Source organism: Mus caroli, unplaced genomic scaffold (assembly GCF_978045245.1).
Source record: "Mus caroli unplaced genomic scaffold, Mus_caroli_1 scaffold_15, whole genome shotgun sequence".
In the NCBI taxonomy this organism is placed as follows: Eukaryota; Metazoa; Chordata; class Mammalia; order Rodentia; family Muridae; genus Mus; species Mus caroli.
The window spans coordinates 37,815,120-37,836,028 of NW_028227270.1; the positions used below are offsets into that span (position 1 = coordinate 37,815,120).

At 38.0% G+C, this 20,909-nt stretch overlaps 1 protein-coding gene across 9 annotated transcripts in view; it reads right to left on the minus strand.

Moving 5' to 3' along the window:
* The window catches only part of Mef2c (myocyte enhancer factor 2C), a 144,689-nt gene that overhangs the window by 21,367 nt on the left and 102,413 nt on the right, over positions 1-20,909 (minus strand). For all 9 annotated transcript variants that reach the window (XM_021179835.3, XM_029468445.2, XM_029468447.2 and 6 more), the window contains 2 exons: positions 13,980-14,166; positions 11,774-11,821 (listed from right to left, as the gene is read on the minus strand). In XM_021179835.3, the coding sequence (XP_021035494.1) occupies positions 11,774-11,821; positions 13,980-14,166 (235 nt within the window). The remainder of the gene's footprint in view (positions 1-11,773; positions 11,822-13,979; positions 14,167-20,909) is intronic.

The following is a 20,909-nucleotide window of genomic DNA, read 5'->3' on the forward strand; positions in this document are numbered from 1 at the left end:
AAAGTATCTTATCATTTGCATAATGAAAAAAGAGCCAAGAACAGGGAGGCTTAATAACCTGCTCAACATCAAAGAACCAACTATCTATGGAGGCATAATGTGAACTCAAGCAGCATGTCCATGCACTGCATAAGCTGCCTTGTTCACTGAAGATCAGGATCTAGATTTGAAAGGCTTTTACATATTGTCTCATTCTGAAGTATTACAAAGGAAGAGAACTGTGAAGAGTGGGGACAGGAGCCTTAGCTGGTCTAAGCCAAAGGAGATGTGGAACTTTGAAGGCCACATTACAGGACACTGCAGATAGAAACAATGATACTGCAGAGGGTAACCTAGGAACAGAACTCTTGCCTGGGATTGGAGAAGCCTTGGGTTCAATCCTTAGCATTGCAAGATAAAAATCAAACAAGGTAAAACAAGGTAAAGCAAACCAAGCCATGTTAAGACTGGTTTGGGAGACAATTTATATAAAGAGACAGAGAATGGCGATGCAGCAAGCTATTTCTGGTCTCCCAGAGAGCACTTACAGTAGACAGGGTATGATGTGTTTAGATGCCAGGTGTGCTGGAGAAGCTACTCGAGTGTATTGTATTGGCGGATGACTAGATATACATTACAATGAGACTTTGTAAACTTTTTATCAAGACTAAAGATATTTACCAATTTACTGTCAATCAAAAGGAGTAGCTCTTATTAGAGCCACTTAATACAACAGAAAAATGTCTAGTATCTTATGGTACCTATTATTAGTTCTTTGAAAACAATTATCAGAATTTAGAATTGTCTTCTGTGGTGATTTGTTAGTAGCATCTGATTTGGGCACGTTTGGGGGAAACTGCCACAGGGAGACAGTAAGATGAACACACCACTAAACATGTCATGGATCGATTTGTTGCCTTCTCCTCTGCTAAGTGTTTAAGCCACTTAGACTTCTTGTAATTTTAATTTGTTTTATGCTGGTGATTGAACCTAAGACCTTCCATATGCTGAGCACATGCTTTTCTACTGAGTTATGCCCATAGCTCCTTAATTTTTCTTTTATTAGAATCATTTTGAAAATACTTTCCATACATTGACTAGTTAAATAGGAGCGGCCATATTTATGCAAACACTTTCACCACCATCAACTCAATTTACATTTGACTTTTTAAAAGTTTTAAGACTGCAAGTTAGCTTTGTAACAATCGGTGGTGCCATTTTACTTCTCAAACCTGCATATATCTTTAAATAATGATCTCAAACTGTATATAGTCAATTTGCAAGGACTACCCCAGAGTTTGCTGACAAGACATTCTTAAACCATTCGTTTGGATTAGGATTTGACTTTCCAGATTGCAGTCATATTACTGTGCGCTGAATTCCTGAACCCCACTAAGAATTTGAAATAAAATGATTTTCAGCTGTTATAAATAAAAATAAGGGTTTTTATTTTAATTAAAAAAAAGAGTTCTTTTTTTATGGAAGGCTCTAAGAGAAGAAACCACCTGGTGACATTTTGGGAATGAAGTCAGGAAATGATGAAAGTTTCAGCCTGCTGTAGATGGATGAACTCAGATCTCTGGTTCTTGTCCTACTAAAGACTCCTAATTACAGAGTCTATCCTCAGAATCCTGTTTCTCCTTTTTCTGGGACTTCTCAGTGAAAGTATAATAGCCTTGGACTGTGAAGAAACTATTGTGAAGTCCTGTTCCCTCAGTGGGTTTCAGTGAACTATGCTGAGATAGACCACCTTGTGGATAGCATATGATCGGAGAGGACTCTGCTTCATTTTGTTAGCTGACGGCCAGTCTTGAGGACACCACATCTAGCCTGCTTGACTTTGATGTGTCTGTTTCATGTTGTGTGTGTGTGTGTGTGTGTGTTTATCTTTAGGGGGCAGAGGCTAACATCATGTTTCTCTCCTTGTTTTAAGAGAGGGTCTCTTACTGAGCCTGGAAACCACTGAGTTGGCTTGTTGCTTAGCCAGGGATCTTCCTGTCTCTGTCATGCAAACACTGGGGTTACAGGCATGCACTTCCAAGGCTGTCCTTCATATAGGTTCTTTAGGTCTGTCTTGGCTTCTCATGTATGGGTACCAAACATTATGTACTGAGACTTTGCCCCAGCACGGCACTGTGTTTTGCTAAACACCTTCTGTGAAATTCCTGGGTTTATCAGTGAAGGAGGGATTAGCTTCCACAGAGCATGTGCTGTTTGTTCAAGATGTTGAAGCAGAAGCACAGGGCTCCTACTTAAACAGAGTGGAGTCGCCAAGGAGAGGGAGTCCATGTCAAAGCATGCCTGTGCTTTCTCCTGTCCTTATCATCATGCAGGCCTTGCTTTGCCACCCAACTTTTTAATGATTGAGGAAACTGAAGTTAAGGAGGCGTCTGCAATCCCTGGGCAGCAAATGTGAGAGCTTTGGTACATATCCAAATGTGGGCCTCCACTGCTTTACTACAAAGGCCAGATGTTTGGAATTTAGCATGCCCTGCATATTTCCCGCATCTCTGAAAAAGCCCTCTTTTGGGAGGTAGAAAGAGGAGGACAATCTGACTTTCCCATGCACTCAGGCTCTCAGAAGATCCTCATGCTCTGACTTACTTGAAGGATAGTTTTTAATGGCATTGCAAAAATGGCATCAAACTTCACTATCTTAAAAAAATTCCATTTAACCATGAATGATAGATTTATGACTCACTTAACTGTTCACTTTTTGAGAATTTTTTTTGGGGCTGTCTCTTTGAAAAAAATGAGGGGGTGTCTTCATTATTGACACAATCGTTCATTCTTTCAGTCATTTTTTCTAAACAAAAATATTGAGACAGTATAAATTAGGGAGAACGTGACAGAAGAGAAGGAATAATGACTTGTGGTTTTAACATTTACACAACTGCTTTGAACACATCCGAAGTTCATAATGTTCAAAGAGAACTGCGTGGCACTGTGCTGGCTGCGCTCGCTCACACGCTGCCTCAGAGTTAGGAATGTACTTGCTTCACCCACACTCTCAAGGATGTAGCCTAGACCTGACATCATGTATATTTAATGAAGTTGCACTTTTTCCTGGTTAGAAATCCAAGGATATGGATAACTGTGACACTAAGTCAACATTTATTAACAAGAACTTACTCTAGCATAGGAAGTGTGTTGGGACTCTGTGCTATCTCATGAGACTGGTTCCTACATCAATCTTGCACAATAAAATATTACACTTTTTAAAGACAAGAATGTCAACTTTAGAGAAGCTTGAATATCAGGTGTTTCCTTGGGTTATTTTTATTATTTTCAATGTATGCCAATGTATGCATATTTTTCCAAAGCAAGTAATTTCCAAGGCAAAACTCTGCTTCATGACCTTATTGTTTTCATTAGATTTAATACTTGTGCTAATTAAAAATTGTTTTTCCATGTTTGCTATGAAAATGAGTACTATCATATTTGAATACGTAAATTAGCCAAAGATAGACTTGCTCCTGCTCCTGTAACAACTGTGTTAGTCCAGCAGGTTCCCCTTCTAGTTCAGAAAAAAAGCAGAATCCATTTTTTGGCATAATGTGGATGAGAAATTCTGAAAGAATGACATCATGCTTAGGAAGACAGTTGAACACTTCAATGCTTGAGTTCAAGCAATTGGAACAGTGTCATCATAAGCAAGCTTATGCATCCTTAGGACCCAGGGACACTTTGATGTGAACTAAAACTGTTGCTCAAGATTTTAGTGTCTCCAGTTCTACAGCCTTAAAATAACTAATGTCTTCCAAACAGGAGGTGCCATGATGGCACACTCATTGAACTGAAATTCAACTGAAATATATTATGTAAGTCTAACTACAAAATCTAAGTTCTTGGAAAAATAAATTTTTCCAAATATAGAAAACTATGCTCTTGGCAGTCTCATAGCCTCCAATGAAGAAGCCCACAGGAGGTAAGGCATTGATTCAAGAGAGGTACGTTTGAGCCACATCCTCCTTTTCAGCAGCTGCTGTCTAGTTATGTGTAATATAAGTTCCTCATGGTCACATATGTGTGTGTGTGTGTGTGTATGCTTGTATGTTTTACTGTGTTATCTACAAATAAAATTTCAGTGGGTAAAAGTGCCTACTGCTAAGCTTGCCAATCTAAGTTCAGTCCCTGGGATCCACATAACTGAAGGAGAGACTCAATTCTTTCGAGTTGTCCTCTGTAAACCAGGCAAGTTCCATGGCATTCCCTTTAATGCACAAGTAAATAAGTAATTGTAACAAAATTTATATAAAAACTAAATACAAGCTATGGAAAACAAACAAACAAACAAATATTATGGTGATGTCATAATAGAGCAGAGAGAACCAGGAAGACAGGGTAGTGGACCAGATAACTTAAAAGGCATTCATGAAAAAGGAAAACTCAGCTTTTAAAACTAGTATTTGGAAGGGCATATTAACTGTTTAACCTTAAAATAAAAATTACCAAAGTTTTATTAGCAGTCACCCTTTTATATCAAATTTATAAGATATGCATGAAGATGTAAATTTTTACATTGTTTTACAAAACATAAATGATATGCGGGTGACTAAAAACACTCTGAAAGCTGAGCAGAGTGCGACATACACATCTGTAGCCACAGCTAATCAGAAAGATCAGAACTGGGAATCACTTCAGTAGGTGAGCTCTGACTCTCCTGGGTAACACTCTAAAACTGCCTCAAGCAAACAAACATAGTTTGGGAAGGTAGAACTACTGATTAAAGAAGGGCTCCAACATCTGCTTGAAGATGCTAGAGCAGTGATTCTCAACCTGTGGGTCATGACTGTGGGGGGTATCTAATAACCCTTTCACAGGGGCCTCCTAAGACTATCAGAAAACACAGATACTTAACATTATGATTTAGCAATAAAAATAACTTTATGGTTGATGGTCACCACAACATGAGAGTCACAGCATGAGGAAGGTTGAGGACTGCTGTTCTAGGAAGCTATACACCAAGAGATTTTCCTTTTCTTTCTATGCAAATCAAACTCCTTAGGTGATAAATGAGAGCCTAGTAATTGAAGGTGGGTCTTATGTGCTGAGATAGCTTGTGCATTTTCTCTCTCTCTTTTTTTTTTAATTTTTTATTTATTTATTTTTGGTTTTGCTGAGTAATTCTTTCTTTCTTTTTTTTATTTTTATTAGGTATTTTCCTCATTTACATTTCCAATGCTATCCAAAAAGTCCCCAATACACTCCCCCCGACCCACTCCCCTACCCACCCACTCCCACTTTTTGGCCCTGGCGTTCCCCTGTACTGGGGCATATAAAGTTTGTGTGTCCAATGGGCCTCTCTTTCCAGTGATGGCCGACTAGGCCATCTTTTGATACATATGCAGCTAGAGTCAAGAGCTCTGGGGTACTGGTTAGTTCATAATGTAGTTCCACCTATAGGGTTGCAGATCCCTTTAGCTCCTTGGGTACTTTCCCTAGCTCTTCCATTGGGGGTCCTGTGATCCATCCAATAGCTGACTGTGAGCATCCACTTCTGTGTTTGCTAGGCCCCGGCATTGTCTCACAAGAGACAGCTATATCTGTCTTTCAGCAAAATCTTGCTAGTGTATGCAATGGTGTCAGCGTTTGGAAGCTGATTATGGGATGGATCCCTGGATATGGCAGTCTTTAGATAGCCCATCCTTTCGTCACAGCTCCAAAGTTTATCTCTGTAACTCTTTCCATGGGTGTTTTGTTCCCAATTCTAAGAAGGGGCACAGTGTCCACACTTTGGTCTTCATTATTCTTGAGTTTCATGCGTTTAACAAATTGTATCTTATATCTTGGGTATCCTAAGTTTTGGGGCTAATATCCACTTATCAGTGAGTACATATTGTGTGAGCCTGCCTTCCTCAGACTAGCCTCAAACCTTGGAGAAGGGTGGCAGGGCTTTGTTTTATATATAAAACTTGTAAGGTATGGTACATGGACAGTGAGACACTGATTTTCCTGGCAGTAATTGTGTATCATGTGTTCTAGATTATCAATTAGCAAACCATGTGTGCCCCCCCTCACTTAATAAATCTTATTAACCTTGGTTAATTTTAGGTTAAAAATAACACTGGTATTTAGTTTCTTAGATAATAATAAAGCAAGGATGTAGGATCTTTATTTATGTTTTGGAAACTTCCAAGGTAAAATTGAAAGTGAATTTAGAGTTTCTTTTTCTTTCTATTCCAGACAATACAAGCTAACAGAATAACAGTTTTATAGCAGAACATAACAATTAGCTCTTTTTTTCCTCATATGCTACCTAATAATATTTCTAAAATACAAAAGTATGGCTGGTAATATACCTCAACCTTCAAAACAAATTGAAATGCAAATTATATACTTATACTAAGATTGGTTTTCTTATTTGAGAGCAATCAGTTGGTATATATATTTTTTCTGGAAACGATGGAATTTGAATTTTGTTGTTGTCGTTGTTGTTGTTTTAAACAAAATGCCAACTTATTAAGCCATCTTTGTCATTTGAAATTTTATTCACTTCATCAATTTTTAAACATGCTTGGGGCAATAAAAGGCCACCTCAGGACTTAAGCACTCCACGTTCATGACTATTCTAAGTCAGTTCTATATTGTAGTGTGTTAATTCTTTTCTTTTCACTGCTGTGTGAAAAACCGTTTTTCAAGAGAGCTTCTCTGTGCAGGCCTGGCTGTCCTGGATCTCACTCTGTGTATAGACCAGGCTGGCCTCAAACTCAGAGATCTGCCTGTCTCTCTGCTACATACATTTTATGAAGTATAAATGTTGGTGATTATGCCCACAAAACATTGTTTGTAATTGGATTATAACAATAACTGTGTCTTAGCTTCATTGTGAGTACTCAGCTTAAGAGGCCTATCTATAGCCTGGAAAGCAGGTCCTGTTATTTGTCTCTCTGCGTATCCATGGCAGTACGTTGCAATCCACATATCTCCACCTATTTAGCTGATGTAAATTAAGCATTCCAGAAGTGGCAGTGCTTGACAACCAAATGCATAAAATAGTAAACAATTGACAATCAAAATAAGGAAACAGCTGTTGGTTTCTTTTTATAAAAAATGATATGTAATTTACAATGAATACCAATTAAAATTATTAACCAATATACATAAATTTTCTTTGTCTTATTGTCAAGTAGCTATGTGGATTATCATATTTTCTTAATTTTTCAAAATGATTTCTGAAGCCCCCCCTTACCCAGATTAAATCTTAATCATGAATCAGTTAGTATGTGAGCCTTCTGCTCTGTAAAATGTACGCATATTAACGAAGTAAAATGAGAAGATATTCATGTGATAGTGCATGATCCAGCACAAGGCACTGCTGTGCTAATGGTTATTTCCATTAAATGTGATGATTACAACAAAACTTCAATGGAACTTGATCTTGCAGTCATCAATAACCACTTAGATTAACATGGTAAGAGCTTTAATGTACAGAGACATGACAAGATGTGATTTTTAAAAGCAGTGACGTCTCATTTTGGTTGTTGAGAGGAAAGAGAAAAGTCGTGGATGACTAGCTGTCAACTGAAAGCCAGAAGTGTCACTGTTACTAATGTATTATAATGACTTGCTGTATATATCTCTTGCATGAACCTCACAAGCCCATTTCACTACTGCTTCGGTACAGCTTGCCTTCCTCTTGGTAATTATTTCAATATAAGCGATGATGAGGGATTCATTGTTTTAAGCAGTGATCTGTGATGGTATGAGGTACCAATCCACATTTTCACTCTCTGCTGCATATTAGTTATTTCTTCCTCCCACACCAAAAGTATCAGAGAATGAAGTAAAACCTTGCTCTCTCAGCCAATGGGGCTCAGCCATTTTATCAACATTCACTTCATATTAAATAAATGCATTTTCGTTTTAAAGAACATATCAAGGGTTTTTGTGTTTAAAGTTACAGTTAATTTAAAGTAGTCTCACTTTTAGTATTACTACTATAGCTCTATATGTCAGAGATTGGTGCTTTTATTCAGTGAACAAACATTTACTGAGCATCTTCTGTGTGCTAGCCATTATGTATTGAGCAGAGACACAGTTAAGATTGGTCTGCCCCAGACATCAGTGTCCAGGAGAGAAATGTGCAGAGGCTGAAATCACAGTGCAAAGAGAGGCATTGAATGTCAGTGCAGGTTGTGGCACAGTGCACAGAAGGCAGGTGCAGGACTCTGCCCAACAGTACACAGGAGCTCAAAGCAAGGAACAGGAGAAAGAGTTAGGAAATTTATGATGTATTGGGAGTGCCACTGCCCAGGACATGACAGCATAGCAAGGCAGTTAGAAAAATAGTTTCTGCTGATGGTCTTCTTGGGTTCTACCTTAGACCATTAACTACCTGCCCCATGCCTTGACTTACCCATCTGTAGAGATGAGATGGCACAATGGGAGCAGCTATTTTAAAAGAAAGCCATGAGGTTGACTGAGGCACTTTCCTCATTTTGTAAAAAAAAAAAATGCCTGTTATGAATTATTCAATTGCTTGTTACTAGTATAGGTGGAGTAGTGATGCTTTGGCTGGCAGTGGCAGAAAAGGATGCCAGCCGGAAAAGTAGGAGGGGTCAAACAGACATAAGTGGTTCAGTTAATCCTCAGAACCTATGCCATAGGCAGACTCCTTATATTTAAAAATAGAGTGACTCGGGCTGGGGTAGGGCTCAGTGGGCAAACTGCTTGCTAAGCATGCCTGACAATCTGAGCGTTGAGGCTTCTGTAATTATATCATGTTCCTGTAGAGAAATGGGAGGCAGACACAGGACGATGTGCTCATGAGCCAGTTAGTTGGATATATATATATATATATATATATATATATATATATATATATATATATATATATATAAAATGTGACATGGAACAGAAAGATGGAAACTCTTGAGAGAGCCTAGGAGCAGTGCTGCTAGTCTGAACCAGGACACCAAGAGGGGAATGGAGAGAGAGGAGCTGTCCTAGGAAGTATCCTGGAAATCCAGTTATTGAGGCTAGGTGGATTGCAGGATAATGGCACAATGGCTCAGAGAGTAGGTGGGAAATGTCTATATGTAAACAAGCTGAGCTGAGAAAGAGAATGCTTGTCTATTTGATTGGAATTGTTCAGGCACACAATAAATGTTACTTCTTCCCCTTGTGAAACTATATCTTTTTTTTTAACTTGTTTTTTTTTTTAAAACAAACAACAGAGTGTAAGAAGTATATAATTTGGTTGCAGTCTTGTCATTTGGGTTTATAGTTTCTAAGTCTGAGATATTGAGTATAAGTGACAATGTCAAACATTTGGAAGCTATCTTTTGGTAATTTTGCTTTAGGTTTCTTCACTGAGAGTGCAGACTTTCTGACTGGCCTTGGTTCCCCTTGGTGCTATGTGATTCTCTGACATCCGTACAGATATATCCAGTCTTGACATATGATACTGGCTGGCATCATACAGAAGGCAGAGATGAGTGAGCTTACAAGCAGGACATGGCTATGCTCAAGATTAAATGGCATCTGCAACAGGTGTCCCTTGGAACCAGGGTCAGACAGGGATTCTTGCTCTGTCTAAAGGAAATTATGAAGTGGTTTTTATGCAATGATGTAGAAACTATGAAAATTATACATGTGTGACTATGACACACCAGAAAATTATATTTAGTAAGAGGCTACAGCTATAGACTTTCCTTTTGCTTCCTTCTCTTTCTGTATCTGTGTGTATGTAATGTATGGATGGATGTTTTTGAGTAGGCATGGTCATGGGGTCAGTGCCACAGCCAATGGTGGGAAAACAACCTTGAGCATCAGTCTGGCCTGAAACAGGGGCTTCACCTGTTGCTCAGTGTTTTATATATATATATATCCAACTAACTGGCTCATGAGCACATCGTCCTGTGTCTGCCTCCCATTTCTCTACAGGAACATGATATAATTACAGAAGCCTCAACGCTCAGATTGTCAGGCATGCTTAGCAAGCAGTTTGCCCACTGAGCCCTACCCCAGCCCAAGTCACTCTATTTTTAAATATAAGGAGTCTGCCTATGGCATAGGTTCTGAGGCAGCAGGATGAATTTGCTTAACTTCGGAGATCTTTTTAATGATTCTACACTCTGTATATGGTAATTTTTATATTTAGAAGACTGAATATCTTCTTTATTCTGAGGGAATGATTACATTTAGTAAGCTGTCAGGCAATTAACCAAAACAGCAAAACTGAACAATCAAACACCTTTTATTTTCAACATTAGATTTTAAAGTATTGTTGCTACTTAATAGTAACAAAAGACCATTTGCATCCCAATTTAGTTACCCAAGTTTTTTTTTTTTTTGTTTGTTTTGTTTTTTACCTACGTTTATGAAACAAAAAATTGAAAAAGTTTTTTATTAACCTTTTACTTCCATTACTGACTGTTCCTTTAATAGTAACCAGAGTGGTTTGCTGAAATGCCAGACAGAGTCATGACAGGGAGACTGCTCTTCTTGGTTATGCTTTGGTCCTGCCCAACCAGTAGGTGAGTGTTGATTACCCAACTAATCCCACCACTGATCGTAACCAATGTGTGGCTAGGATTTCAGTTCAGGAAAAACCTGACTAGACTTGTTTTGGTTCTTGAATTTTGAGCTTACTATTTTCAAAATATTTTCTGAAGAGAAAAAAATTGAATATGACAAATTCATTGTCTAGAAAAATGGTATTGAATCTCTTTACTGGTTTGACTGTACCTAAGTTTTTATAAACTATGTAAAATTGGGAGTTACTGCTACTCATCCTTTCGATTTACTTTCTGTGTCGTTGTGGCACTTTTTCTGCATCATTAACTGAAGCAGTAAAAACACTAATACCCAGAAGAGATACCACCTCCAGCAGATGTATGTATAAAAATGTTTTTATATGCCAATTTTCCTTATCTTCTTTCTTATAATTAGCAGGCTATTATATTTGACCTGAGCAAAATGTTTTAATTAAGCTGTCCATGCATATTTCAATAAACTTGATTTTTTTGACACTTCAAACATAACCTTGTGTCATTCATGCCTGCCTCCTATTTTAAATTTATAGCATGTTCCAGCTGTAGAATTACCATGGTTACTTCTATGCCTCATAGTAAACCAGAGTTGGCACTTAAAAGTCCTGTGCTACATTATGTATTTGCACTGAAAAGAAAATCAACATCTCAATAATTCCAATATTATAAATTTCTTTGCGAATCTGAAGACATATGACACCGGTCAGTGTTGAAGATATCCTAAGAGCTGAAGTTTATTTGAGGGGTTTTGTGGTAGCGTAGTCTACTGATATTCTCTGAGGCATCAGGTTAATGCCAAGTGTGATTTTTATTACCAGTAGTTTTGGATGATTGCAATCTTGTTTCTTTATGTACGCTTCTTTAGAAATACATAGAATATCAGTTTGTTGTGTGGACATCCCTGACTCAATTAGGGACTGATTAAAAGAAAATGTGAGAACCATGGCCTCCATATGGCACTATAGTCTAAGAGTAGTATCAGGGGTTGATCAGAACCTGCACCTCTTTGCAGACCAGCTGAAGTTATTTTAATTTTAGACTTCTTTAAAATATCTAAAATATTTACTGCATAAGCAACACAAATAAATTCCCTTCATTAACAAACTGAACATAACAGTTCCTGTTGATGCTGGCTTTGCCTCCGTTGAGTTTTATTAAGGAAGACTCCAGTTAGTAACTAGTGCTTTTGTAAGTTACTGTTTAACTATTCCCCATTCAGAAAGAACTGTAGAATATCTTGGAAATAACCCAACAGACTGACCCATAACCCATGCTGCAACACCGAGGTCTGCACTTACCTGCACTGGTGCCTGCACCGGATGTAAGGTCTCCACCCATCAGACCACCTATGGAGAAGAGAGGAAGATCAAAAGGAGAAAGGCTAGGGGCCCACAGAACAGAGCAGGAGCCTTCAGCACTCAGCATTTGTCCTCTTCTGAAAGACATCCGTAAAATGTGCTATCTTAGTTGCAGGGCTGACATTTGTTTTATTGTGACATGCTGTGTTCAAATGGTAAAAATACCTTCACTTACTGACATTTTGCAGAGTTTTTTTCTCCACCCCTCACAGGAAAGATTACAATAGAAAAATACTGTCTTACAATAGTCTCTGAATTTTTATTATTTCCAGGTCTGGTTTTCTCCTAAAGAGATACTCCACAGGAAAAAAAAATCTCACTTCATTTCTACCATATGCCTTGATATCCACATATTTGATATCTACATTTTTTCTAAATATATTTTCTAACATTTTTCAATATTAATCAACTAGAAATTTTATTTTCTCATAATTGACCACTATATCTAGCTGAATTTCACTTAATGACACAATGAATAAGTTTTCATTGCCACAGGTTTACAATATACTAATTAATTGTTAATTTAAGAACAACACAAAAATTTGTACTGGCAAGATGGCCCAGCAAGTCATAGCAGTTAACACCAAGCCTGTTGACCTGAATTCCATCCTGGCCCTACCTGGTGGAAGAGAACTGACTTCTTCTCATTGTCCTCTGATTACCTCACAAGGACTCACATGTTACAGTGACAAATAGATAAACAAATGGATAAACACAATAATGGCTATGTTTCTTTGTAAGAATTGTGAATTTTCAGTAAGATTGAAGATAATTATTTAAAAAATTACAGAGAACAAGATCCTGAAAAAATAGTTGAGAATGACATCTAATTGAGATTTCTTAGTTGTTCATAAGCAATACTTAATTGCTATTAATTGTTTCTAGCTATTGAAATCAGAAAAAATGCTTATTATATTTTAAGAAAACGTTTCCTATTTCCCAGCAAATACAGTTTTGAAGACAAAATATCAAATTAAAAAATGAATGAACATGAGTTATCAAATAGGATATTCAAAATTCTAAATATGAACTGAAAGAAATCTATATAACTATTAAAATGTATATTAAAAAATTCAATCATATTATAGAGGAGAGAATGGCACAGTAAAGTCCTTTGAAGATATTTCCCTGGTTCAAGATTTATAAAATCTTCTAGAGGAAAATGTCCTTCCATCAATAAGCCGCTCTTAGTACAGTTAAATGTACCTAAGCTATTGAAAGCACCCTGTGGAGTACTTTCTTTAAACCAGGATGTAAATACACAATAGACTGTTGTATGAGATTTAGAAATACAATTATTTTTGATGCTGCTTCTAGAACTATGAAGGAATGGCTTAGTTATATTCAGTACACACTGAATTAGCTCCCACTGTGAGCTTGGCAAATCAAATGGGCATTCTTCCTTTCAAGGTTCAAGTCCAGTGGAGAAAAGCCATGTATTCAATTCAGGACATCATAACATATTTAGCTGGATTCACATACTAAGAATGTCTGATTTTTTTTCTTCTGAGCAATAATTTCTTGTCTTTAGGTCACTGTGAATTGAACAGCAGCAGGGATACTTTATAATGTTGAGACAAATCTGTGGCTAGTGGGTGTGAGTGCGATGTCCCATCAGCTGCACTTGTCATTAGCTGTGCTTTATTTCATACAACTTATAAATCATGCTAGTGTACTGGTAGCACAAGTCTTTTCTACTGTATATCCTTTCTGGGATAAGTTGTCTTAAACAAATAAACAACCCAAACAATTACAGATAGGGGACAAATGCTGCTGGAGAAGACAGAGGACGGTCTCACAGTGACAGTTTAGTAGGAAGAAGAGAGAAAAGATTCTTTATGCAGAAAAGACTACAACAAAAGTGTGTAGACTAGGTATTTGACACTGTTGGAGAAAGTTAAGTGCTTAAATAGCAACTGGAGGAGAAAATTGACCTCCAGAAAAGACAAAGTGTGGGTTATGAAATGCACCGAAAGATAATCTGAAGAACTCAGGCTGTGTCACAAAGAGTATTTAGTAACGGGTGGATGTTGAGCAACAAAAGAATACAGACAGGAACCAAAGTGCACTTCCTAAATAAGGAAGCTTTCGATAGATGTGGATCCTTCCAACACCTTGTGATCATTAAGTCCTCTTAAGGACCTACCTGTGTTACCTGCACTTGGAGGTCTATGTGTTACACCAGGAGACATACTATTCCTCTGCAGAGACGGGTGGGCCAGTGGCAGAAGATTGGGGTTTCCCAGTGTGCTGACAGGATTGCTGTATACCAAACTGTTATGGCTGGACACTGGGATGGTAACTGGCATCTCAAAGCTGGGAGGTGGAACAGCCTGTGGGGGCAGAAACACAGGGAAAGCCATGGAAGTGAGACAGAAGGATTCAAGGACAGAAAGCATTAACTTCGCCCAGGAAAATTCCAAATTCCAAATCGTGCAGTGTGTAGATTTATGCCCAGGAAGGGGGTCTCAAGATGTGTGATCATAAATTGATTTCTTCCCTGCACTTATAACTCTTTCTCTGCAACCGTTAGGAAACGTTTCATTTTTCTGTGAAACAAAGCCCTTTTTCATTAGACTCCATTGTCTTTAAATTCCATTCTATGAAGTAATAATTATTCATTTGTGATATCTGAATCGGTTGCCAGAAATGACGGTAAGATCAAAGGTACGTGACTGTGATGACTTCACAGAGAAAAGGGGGATTAAAATGCAAAGCTGATCCTTTGGTTTAATTGCTTATTGAAGCATATTTATGCAGAAGTTTAATGATATAAAATCATCTTCAGGCCTGTGAATAGCACATATAGTTTAATTATTATTTTTAAAAATCTGTTTTTTAATCGCAAGTTAAGAGACAATAGGCGTTTTAAGGTACAGGTTTCAGCGGAGTATGTATTATTTAGTAGCTCACATCTTAAAGTGATATCTCAGAAAATATACAATGTTTCACATTTTGCTATATAGGTACTGCCCCTGCCACATGGCAAGATCTATATCTCAAATGAGAGAGTTGGCAAATATTTAGTGAGCTAAAGCTGGGCGGATGTCTAATTAGTGTGATCCAGGTTCCAATTATTGATTTTTGCTATTATTTTGGCAACTTAAGCGAAACTATGTTTTTGTTTCTGCTTTCAGTAACTCATCATAGTTGTAAACACTCTTGTCTTTCTCCTTTTGTCAGCATTACAAGTGAAAATACTGTTCAAAGACATGCCAGAGGACTCATGGTATCATGGCATACAGCCTTTATAATGAAAAATTGTGCTTGTGTGTATATACACACAACAGATTTGTATAAGCCCTCTGAGATTTCCAGTAAGAAGTTGTCCAAGTTTAAATGTGTGTTTATTAGTGGCTCACATGTGGTTTGTTCTTATTGCTTTCATTATTACTAGTTGTTTTCTTTAGAGTTTACTGCAGCTATCTGTGACTGGTTGACTGGCTGGCCTGAATCATACATGTGTCTGCAGTAACTCTGTGTTTATGTTGTTGTTAACTGTAATATGTTGTCTGTTTATGTTTATGCTTTCATAGTCTTCATTTCATGTTTTTATTTTCTTCCATGTTATGAAAATTCTAATACTGGTAAAAGCAGTTCTCTCTGTGTTCTCTCTGTGTAGCCCTGGCAATCCTGGAAGTCTGTAGACCAGGCTGGCCTAGAACTCAGAAATCCACCTGCCTCTGCCTCCCAAGTGCTAGGATTAAAGGCGTTCGCCATCACCTCCCAGCTGACTTTATTGTTTTTCAGGGAAATAAAAATGTTCACATGAATGATAACATGTTTGTCCTTTTGGTCCTTTGTGAAGTGAATACAAAAGAACAGAAAATGATTTTTGGATAAACTCTATAACCAAGAAATAAAAATGCATAGTAATATTAACACATAACCAAAGACTTGTTCAACAAGAAAAATATTAATGTATGCTGCAAGCGTCTGTAGAGTAATAAATATATCCATTCAATGACATGCCACATGAGAATTGAAGTCACCTCTGAAAAGAGTACAGTCATAGTGCTCAGCAGCCTCCACCATTAACAGTCTCCACTGTCAAATCTTTTTTCTCTGCCCTGATCTCCAGATATCTCAACCAGGCCTTCTAGCCACTGGTGCAGGAAGTAGCAGCAACTCAAGTGGAGCAGAGAGGCCAAGTGCCCATTTTGCAGCTGCATCCTTCTTACTAGATTCTTGCAGGGGCTGAGTTCGACCACAGAATGACACCCTTTGAGTGACTCTCATTTGCTGAAACAGGGCTTTCCCTCCTCTAGTGATTTCTTGTTCCTCTTGTGTCCTTAGGCCTGCAGGTAATAGCACCTTGTAGGCACCAAGCACCAGCATACTGTCCTACTCCCTCAGATTTCCTTTAACTTGATCTACATGTGTAGTCCATTTAATGAGCCCTCTTTATCTATATTTTGAATTTGGCACCTGTTTCTGACTATGACCTTGGACCATAATATTAGCTCTGCCGATTTTAAATGGGGACATTTTGAAATTCTGGGTGGGCATGTGAACACCCTCATTCCCAGCAACATCGTGGTGATTCCTGAGGTTGCTTCCCGATAGATCAAGCCACTCTGGGCTTTGCCTTCCTGATTTTTACTTTCAACAGACAACACTGAGAAACTTGATCTTTTCAAAGCTCACATTAGATGACAGTACCCCTCTCTCAAGTTCTCACAAGTGTACCCATTTTACCTAAAGGAAAAACCCCACTTCCTCCAATGGCCTAGAGATTCTTTACCAACCTCCAGTACTTATGCCTGTCAGCCAGCCCTGGCCTACTTTTCTCACTTTTTTTTTTTGAGACAGGGTTTCTCCATAGCCCTGGCTGTCCTGGAACTCACTCTGTAGACCAGGCTGGCCTTGAACTCAGAAATCTGCCTGCCTCTGCCTCCCAAGTGCTGGGATTAAAGATGTGCACCACCACTGCCCAGCACTTTTCTCACTCTTGACCAAATACAATGACTAATCCCAGCACTACATCCAAAACTCTGCTCAAAGTCTGGCCATCTGGAGGGCATCCACCTTGACCCTTTTATTTGATCAGACATCTTGCTAGCTCCTTACACTCACCTTTAGATCTCTTTCTCTTTTATTAAAATCAAAAACAGTTTTGATGTTGGTTGGTAATAGTACTTCCTCAAAGCACTCAAGATGGTTTGCTACAGACAATTCAAAATGTATTCTCCTTATTATAGTATTTGAATCTTTTTCTTTGAAGGGGAATTTTTAAAGTGTACTGCATTAATATAAGAGTGTAAGATTATCATTTCCTGCATATTTTCTATTGAACAGGCTCTAGAGGTGTAATTGACTGACTTGATATAATTTAACTCTGTCAGTATCCCTTCATTGTGCATAATTTTTCTTTTTTCAAAATAGTAAGATTAAAAATGGCCGAACATCAAACTGGTGACTGAATCTGGTTTTGCTCCTAGTTCACTGTGCAATGCAGATTTTTATTTTGGAGCAAATGAAATCTTGTAGTCAGTGATCATATAATTTATACATACACTAGTAAACCTAATGGCCCACACGACTAACAGTTAACTACTACATCTCAGGCTGTGGGGAAGGTCAACTTTAAAAAGTACATTCTTCTGTGTTTATTTAAAAGCCCATATTTTAAAACTACCCTTTGGTTGTAAATGTTTTAATCTGTAATTATCATTCCTACTCAGGCAGCCTCCATTCTCACTGGGTCCCTAAGACTTGCTACAGAACTCATCTCTCCTCATATTAGAGGCACTTTCACAATATAAAACATGTTAATAATTATGCAATGAATGACCAACTAGTTCAGTGCAAGTCAGCAGACTCCTTTTTCCTTCTGAGCATTACCCTGAAGAGTTAATGAGTTTCTAGCACATTGGACCATAATAACTTGAGGAGGATTGCTATAAAATTCATTTGTGATTGGCTAAATGGGAGTCAGGTATATGTTGATACCAGAGCATGTCAAAGAATGGTAATCTAGCAATTGAAGATTATCCTTTCCTCAAGAAATCTCAGCTGCAGCCCCAGTAGTGGAATACCTTGTCACTTAATCAGGAAGCCATTTAATGTCCCCTGACCCTGATCACCTTATCCATGAAAAAATATAGTTGCATAGATAAAGGCACTAAATGTCCCTAAGTACTTGGGAAGCAATGTAGAGGATAGAGCAACATATATTTAGAAGAAATTTGCATTATTCTTTTCCATTTTGACTTTTTAAATTAGGAAGCTTTAAAAGATTTATATAAATTTTTTTTCTGGCTCAAAACCAGAAGCCACCCCTAAAGTTAATTATTGTGTGCCAGTCTCTAAATGTTTAGTAGAATTTGGAGTGATCGCATAAAGTGCTGTAGGTAGGCCTGGCTATCAGGAAGACAAGGGAGCTGGGCTCTTGTTTTTATAGTGAAATACTTGGTGACAGCAGGAAATAATCCCAAGCTCATCTACAGGAGAGGAAGCAGGTGGTCCCTATCCTAAGTGATGCAGGAATGGTGGCTGAGAAGCTCATAGCTGCTGTCTTTGAACAATGATCCTGGTTCTTGAGGTATGATATCCAAGTCAGGAGGACTTGTGAACCCTTGATTTCCCCCAAACTTTCCATGAAGAAAAGTCCAAAAAAAATCAAATAGTATATTTTTGATAAAATATTAATTTTAGTTAATGGTCCATATTTTGTTTACATGAACAACTGAACTGTTTTGCCACTAATTGAACTACTCCTACCAAGCTTCAGAGCTCCTAGTAGAGGAAAAAATATTATACAGGTCTATTGACAAGTGATGACCAATTGCTATTATCTCTGTCTGCTCTTAGCTTCTTAGTGGCTGTAGCACAGATCACGTCTGCCCATCCCTTTATGTCCTCAGTGTCCAGACTTTCAGCCTATCTGAGCTCTTCTGAGAACCTGTTCTTCCTTCCCCTGTATTCGATACCTACACAATTATGTACAAGTGATAATGTGGCCATCCCAACCTAATTTACACTGCTCACTTCTCACCTTAGGCCTCCTGGGACCTTATCCAGTCTGCTACTTTATCATTTCTCATAGTCTCCACCCACCTCCTCTTTCTTGAGCTTTCCTCTTTGGTCCTCCAGATATGAGGTCATTCTTTTCCTTTTTTTAAAGCATTCTTCCTTTGCATATGAATCAAGTCATTTTCAAATTCATTCTACTGCTAATTCTAGGTACATCAATGTTGCTGTCTTCACAGTCTACCCTTCTGAAGAAAATAAAGACATTTCTGTCCATTTGCTCTATCCTCATTTCCTCTCAAGCAATTTTGCTTCTACTTCTGATCCACTTGGGTCTTTTTGCTAATCCCTGGCTCCTCCAATGGGGTTGTTTTTGCCATGATGCCCAGCATTAACTGTAGCAGAACCAGCAGGAGGAACCAATGGTCCACAAGATTCCAAATCACCCATGAATTATTTAATGTAATTGAGGAATATGGGCATAAATTATATTACTCCAACAGGTGACTTCAGTATTAAAATTTCTATTTTAAAAGGGGAACGCTTCACGCTGGTTCTTTGAAAGAGAAAAACAGTCTTGTAATGTTTTGAAAGAGTTGGAGACACTATCTGCACACAAAGGGCAGAGTGTCCTTGCATTGCTGTAAATGTTTTAGTAGCTGCGGAAATGTTCAACAAAATGAACTTCCATCAAGAGAGAGCAATGTGCAAAAAGTTGGCTTTCACTGTGGACACTGAGACACTCTGGAAGACTTGAAGGCTCCATGGCACTGTGAGAGGTCACGTGGCTCCTCTTTCATGCACTGCCCATAAACTCTCATGTGGGTTTCACCTCCAGCCACACATGCTTGTACCTTTTAACATATCATGTATCTTGATTTTGGACTTTATACATGACAGAGTAAAGTATCTCAGGGAATCTAGATGAATAGCACATCTTCTTTCCCTTAAAACGTAGGGAAACAGATCCATATATTCTGACACTTTGGGGGTTCAACTCACCTATGCTGACAGTTATCAGCAATATGGCAGGTGTTTGCCTCTTTCCAATCTGTGCAGAGGATTTCTTTGGTCTCCAGGCACTGAAGGACTTGCCTTACAGTCCTCCCTTTAAACCTTTGCACACACAGCTTTCAAACAGACTTTTTCTATATATAGCAAGAAAACTCAGGGTATACAAACTAGAAGTCAAACCAAAGAAGCAATTTGCTTCTCTTTTCCAGGTAAAATAAATTCTGATGGATATTTTTTTTTTATCATTTAAGAGTTTTGCATAGAGTTAGTAAGCATATACAGAGTTCTTTGATGAGCAAAACACTGTGAACATGCTGTGTGGAACATGGAAGGGTAATGACCTTTAAGACTGGGAGGGGTACATGTGAGGGTTTTGAGGAAGGAAAAAGAAGGGGAAAATGATGTAATTACATTATAATCTCAAGAAAGTATTTAAAGCATGAAACTTTGAAAAAAGTTGTCTCACTGACAGTTTTCCATTTAGCAAACGAAAACAACAACAACAACAACAACAACAAAACCTAAGCATTCATAAGGACAGAGCTAACCAGCCTGATATTTTGGAATATATTTTAAAGGGTTCATTTCAACCAGCGAAGGCTGAGTGTGTGCTGACAGTGGAAATGCTTAATTTACTGTGTGAGTGCAGTGTGGATATGGTTTACAGCTTTTGGCCTTAAACATCTACATGTATAATCAACAAAGCCCATCTTCATGGCAGATCTGCTTGTAGTCCTCAGGATTGGGCTGCTTTGCTAATTTACCAGAAATAACTTTTTTTTGAAAAGGAATTAATTATGTATTGAGAAGCTGATACACAAATTAGGATTCAGGTACTAACATTATTCATAGCATATGAGCCTTGAGTGTAATCTTTTATGCTATAGAATTAACGTTGTTTGATTGTTTGCTGAATGTAACAATAAGTTGGGCATCTTTTCTTTATACATCTGAACCAAAAAACATAATGCATGCAAAGTTACTTTTCATAAATATCTAGCAAGGCATATAATTGATTGTTAGAAAATTTCTTAATTGGTTAAGACGAAATTGAGCCACATGTTAAAGCATAGAAACTGTTGGTATAGGC